At 45.5% G+C, this 4661-nt stretch overlaps 1 protein-coding gene across 1 annotated transcript; it reads left to right on the forward strand.

Moving 5' to 3' along the window:
* The first annotated feature begins 83 nt into the window (after positions 1–83).
* Positions 84–3896, forward strand: zic2a (zic family member 2 (odd-paired homolog, Drosophila), a). Its single transcript, XM_015016255.1, has 3 exons — positions 84–1832; positions 3058–3221; positions 3461–3896. Exons 1-3 carry the CDS (start codon positions 854–856, stop codon positions 3653–3655), a joined length of 1338 nt encoding a protein of 445 aa, XP_014871741.1. The 5' UTR covers positions 84–853; the 3' UTR covers positions 3656–3896.
* The last annotated feature ends 765 nt before the right edge of the window (positions 3897–4661 follow it).

The raw sequence follows: 4661 nt of genomic DNA on the forward strand, positions 1-4661 counted from the left end.
AACCCGCGTAAAACCCCCAAAAAATAAAAAAAAAAAAAAAAAAAAAAAAAAAAAAAAAAAAAAAAAAAAGACGCGCTCTCTTCTCCCTTGTCGTGATTCCTCTAAGCCTGCTCAAAAGAAACATGGGTTTGGGGGACAAGGAGGGGAGAGAGAAAATCTTCAATCCTAAAAAGTAGGCGGTAATCGTTTGCTTGGAAAAATGGCGTCGCGCTATTAAGTCGCCAGAGCTCTACCTGCCATTGGAGGGGCACCTGGGATTGATGAGGCGCGGTGGCCAATGAGACTGCGCGGAAAGAGAGAACGGGCTCCAGTTAAAGGGGGCGGAAGAGGAGGTAGAGCCAGTCCACGGAGAAACAGGGACCCTCCGCCGATAAAGCGCTCACTCCGAGCCAGAGACATAAATCCGTGCCCAAACTGGACCGCGGTGAATGTTTTTTTTTTCCTTTTCTTTTTTTTTTAAAGTCTTGAGATGCTTCAACCACTCTCGCTTGTCGTGCGCAGAAGACGTCTAATAAGATAATTGTTTTGATCGAACAGTATTTTTCTTCTTCTTCTTAGTTTCACTAAAGCACAGCCAGGAGGAGAGGACACAAGGGAATCCTTCACTTTCGTTTGGATTTTTCGATCCCATGTAAATTAGATTTTTTTTCCCCCTTTGTTAGTTAAATTGAAATCTTTTAGTTATGCGCGGAGAAGCGCTTTTGATTCACGCCTGATATGGTGTTTCCAAAGCTGGAAGTTGCATCGTTGCGTGTCAACATTTGATCTTTTTTTCACCTTCTTTCTTCTTACTGTAATAATAAAAAAAGACATCTGCGCTGGTTTCGTAAAGTAAATTAAATTTAAAAAAAAAATGTTACTTGATGCTGGCCACCAGTTCCCCGGACTGGGAGTGGGTACGTTCGCCAGGCATCACTCTGCGAGCGAGATGCAGGACAGAGACTTGAGTTTGGCGCAGAACAGCTTTGTAGACTCCGCACACATGGGTGCGTTCAAGCTGAACCACGATCTCTCCCCGGGACAGAGCTCTGCCTTCACCACCCAGGCGCCGGGCTACCCCGCTGCGGCTCTGGGGGCCCACGCCGCCCATGTCACGTCGTACGCGAGCTCTCCTTTCAACTCCACCAGGGACTTTCTCTTTCGCAGCCGCGGCTTCGGAGAATCCTCTCCGGCGAGCGGCCAGCACGCTATTTTTGGCCCCACTGCGGGGTCCCTTCATCACTCCCACACAGACACTCAGAGCCACATTCTCTTCCCCGGGATCCACGACCAGCACGGCTCCCACGGCTCCCCGAACGTCCTGAACGGCCAGATGAGGCTCGGACTGCCGGGTGAAGTTTTCGGGCGCTCCGAGCAGTACCACCAGGTCTCCAGCCCGAGGACAGACCCGTACTCGGCGGCGCAGCTCCACAACCAGTACGGCTCCATGAATATGAACATGGGCATGAACATGGCAGCCCACCACCACCATCACCCCGGTGCCTTTTTCCGCTACATGAGGCAGCAGTGCATCAAGCAGGAGCTCATCTGCAAGTGGATCGACCCGGAGCAGCTGAGCAACCCCAAGAAGTGCTGCAACAAAACTTTCAGCACCATGCACGAGCTGGTCACGCACGTCTCCGTGGAGCACGTCGGCGGGCCGGAGCAGACCAACCACATCTGCTTTTGGGAGGACTGCTCCCGGGAGAGCAAGCCGTTCAAGGCGAAATACAAACTGGTGAACCACATTCGGGTGCACACGGGGGAGAAGCCCTTCCCGTGCCCCTTCCCCGGCTGCGGCAAGGTCTTCGCCCGCTCGGAAAACTTGAAGATCCACAAGAGAACGCACACAGGTAGGCCCCTAATTTTAACCACGGCGCGGCGGGGGTGAGGGGGAGGAGTGGGGGGATCTTAGATTTTAAAATAGTGCCTCTGGGAATTACCTGTAAATTGATTTAGACAATTAGGATTTGTGTAATTGTTATTGGCCTGCGTGTGCTGCTATTTTTTCTCCCCATGACATCCTAACCGCGTCTTGTCCACAGAAACTCACAATAGAATCTGATTAAGAGCGAGTATTTTACGGCTACTAAAGTAGATCGCAGTACTGGTAACAAAGTAGATTTGCAACCGAAGCGGCTATCATTCGTTTTTAACCATTGAACGTGCTCTCTTTGGACTCCTTTATAACTATTCTATCGGATGTTAAAGCAGGTCCCCCCTCCCCACCACCCTCTTCTCTCCACCTCCTCCCGGTCGCACCGAACGCTTCCGAACTGGTGCTGTTTACTTTTTATTTAACGTCCAGTAGAAATGGGTCAGTGAGAACAGTGGGAGCGCTTTGCGTGCGCAGCTGAGCAGCCCGGGCTGGCGTAGTAAATCGCATCAGCTCGTTCACGAACGCGCTTTAATAGCGCTTATCTCCTCCGCTGCGCTCCTCTCCCCGTTGCATCGCGTTTTATCTGGGCTTTATTAATTAAATATTTCGATCTCGACTCGTGCATCTCGTTGTTGCGGATCGCAGCAGCAGCAGCAGGGGGAAAGCCTTTTGTTTGCGCCCCTTCTGATATGAGCTGAGGTGCTAGACTGGGCCATTATCAGCTACTTTTTTTCTCTCTCTCTCTTTTTTTTAACCGCATTTGAACGCATTTTCTTGGGGGGAGGGGGATACATGAAATTGATCACGTGCTAATTAGATTTTTATTGTCTTCGCACCAAATGGTATGCCTCCAGTGTAAAGGCCCAATCGACAACGGCCTTCCCACCCCCCAAACCTCCCCCTTTCTAAATCACTATGCGCATTATTTAGGCTAAATAAGTCTTCCAACTCATCCCCTCCTCCTCCTCCTTTATCCACACTCGTTTTAAAATCAGCTGCCTAAACTTTAAACACCACTGCTAGAAAGAGAGAGAGAAAGAGAGAGAGTGAGAGAGAGAGCGGGGGTGCGGAGGGATTGAATTTTTACGCACAAATCTTGTTGTTTTACTTACATCAATGCAACACCTGAGGCGATTTCATTAAGAAAAAAAAGACATTTGACTCATATGTATATCTGGTTGTTGTTTTTTCTTCTGCAGGAGAGAAACCTTTCCAGTGCGAGTTCGAAGGATGTGACAGAAGATTCGCGAACAGCAGTGACCGAAAGAAACACATGCACGTCCACACGTCGGACAAGCCATATCTGTGCAAAATGTGCGACAAGTCCTACACACACCCCAGCTCACTACGAAAACACATGAAGGTAAATAATATCTGGTTTATGGAACAGTGTGTGTGTGTGTGTGTGTGTGTACTATGATGTCAATGATCAAATCTCTGGTTGTGTCTCAGATTTTGCATCGTAATAACTGAGACTTTTGTCAGCTGTTTGCAAATGTCAACATCTGCCTGTTTTTGTTCTTGTTTGTGTTTTGTTTTTGTTTTTTTTGTTTTTTTTATCTTCAAATGCTTGATTCTTCTTTTTCTTCTCTCATCGACCAGGTCCACGAGTCCACTCCATCTGCGTCAGACTCATCGCCAGCTGCAAGCTCCGGTTATGAATCGTCCACACCCCCGGGCCTGGTGTCCCCCACCACCGAGACCCAAAGCAACACTACCCTGTCCCCAGCCTCAGCTGTGCACAACACCACCAGCCACAGTGGCCTGTCCTCCAATTTCAGTGAATGGTATGTGTAGGACTGAGCTCGACAAAAAACAACAGCAAGCCACACACACTTCACAGCACTGGGACATTCCACCGGATATACTTTTTATTTGGAGACACACACACATAAAAAACAAACAAACAAACAAACAAACAAAAATCATTTATTTTGTATGTTATTGTCCACCAGGCAGGATGATGATGATGACCAACAGAGGAAAATGTGTATTATAAATAAATCGTAGAAGGGTGTGTTTCATACTGTAAATAGGAACTTAAAAGGAGAGGAAAGAAAAAAAGAAAAAAAAAATCCACGTTCCCATTTGGTTGTGGTAGTTTTGTCAAGTCTTTTGGTGTATAGATGTTCCTTCAGATAGCTGTTTCTCTAACTGGAATCTTAGTGCACATATTACCATTAAAACCTGTACAATACTGTTGAATATTGTGATCCTGAGGCAAACTGATTGTACTATACTAAAACATTTATAAACTGGAGAGAGTGCCAAAGTTAACCTTCTAACTCCAACAGACCACAATAACCATGATCGTGAATGTATATTTTAGTTTGCTGGGGCTTAACTTGTGATGTTTTGTGCTTTGCAAGTTCGAATTGTGAAGAAGAAGAAGAAGAAGAAAAAAAAGAGAAAACACTATCTGGAAAGATTGTGAGGTCAAATAAACGTTGTGTCGTTTTTTCAATTTATTTTTATGTTTTGTTTGTTTTTTTTCTTTTATTTTTTTGTTCTCTACCCACACACCCTTTCCTTTTTTTGTTGTTTTTGTTGTAAATATCAGCTGCCATATTTATCCATTTGTAATTAAATTATGGTATTTACTTGCTACAGATGAAACAGTATTTATAAAAAGAATGTTTCTTTACCTATAAATATGTACAATGACGAGCTACGAACACGGGCAGTTGTTACGTTCTGTGCTAATTTTTGTTCAAAGTTTTAAGAGGTGTTTCCTTCCTTTAATTGTGATAAGAATTTTACTGCTTACAAATATAATAAAAATGTGTTGCAAGTGCTTAATAAT

This window comes from Poecilia latipinna, unplaced genomic scaffold (assembly GCF_001443285.1).
Source record: "Poecilia latipinna isolate Pla-1442-1.1 unplaced genomic scaffold, P_latipinna-1.0 Scaffold1999, whole genome shotgun sequence".
Classification (NCBI taxonomy): Eukaryota; Metazoa; Chordata; class Actinopteri; order Cyprinodontiformes; family Poeciliidae; genus Poecilia; species Poecilia latipinna.

Excerpts from the sequence above, each read along its gene's own strand:
- zic2a (XM_015016255.1), top strand. The coding sequence starts at position 854 with ATGTTACTTGATGCTGGCCACCAGTTCCCCGGACTGGGAGTGGGTACG. Across the intron at positions 1,833-3,057 it reads CCACAAGAGAACGCACACAG|GAGAGAAACCTTTCCAGTGC; the intron begins GTAGGCCCCTAA and ends TTTCTTCTGCAG. Across the intron at positions 3,222-3,460 it reads CACTACGAAAACACATGAAG|GTCCACGAGTCCACTCCATC; the intron begins GTAAATAATATC and ends CTCATCGACCAG.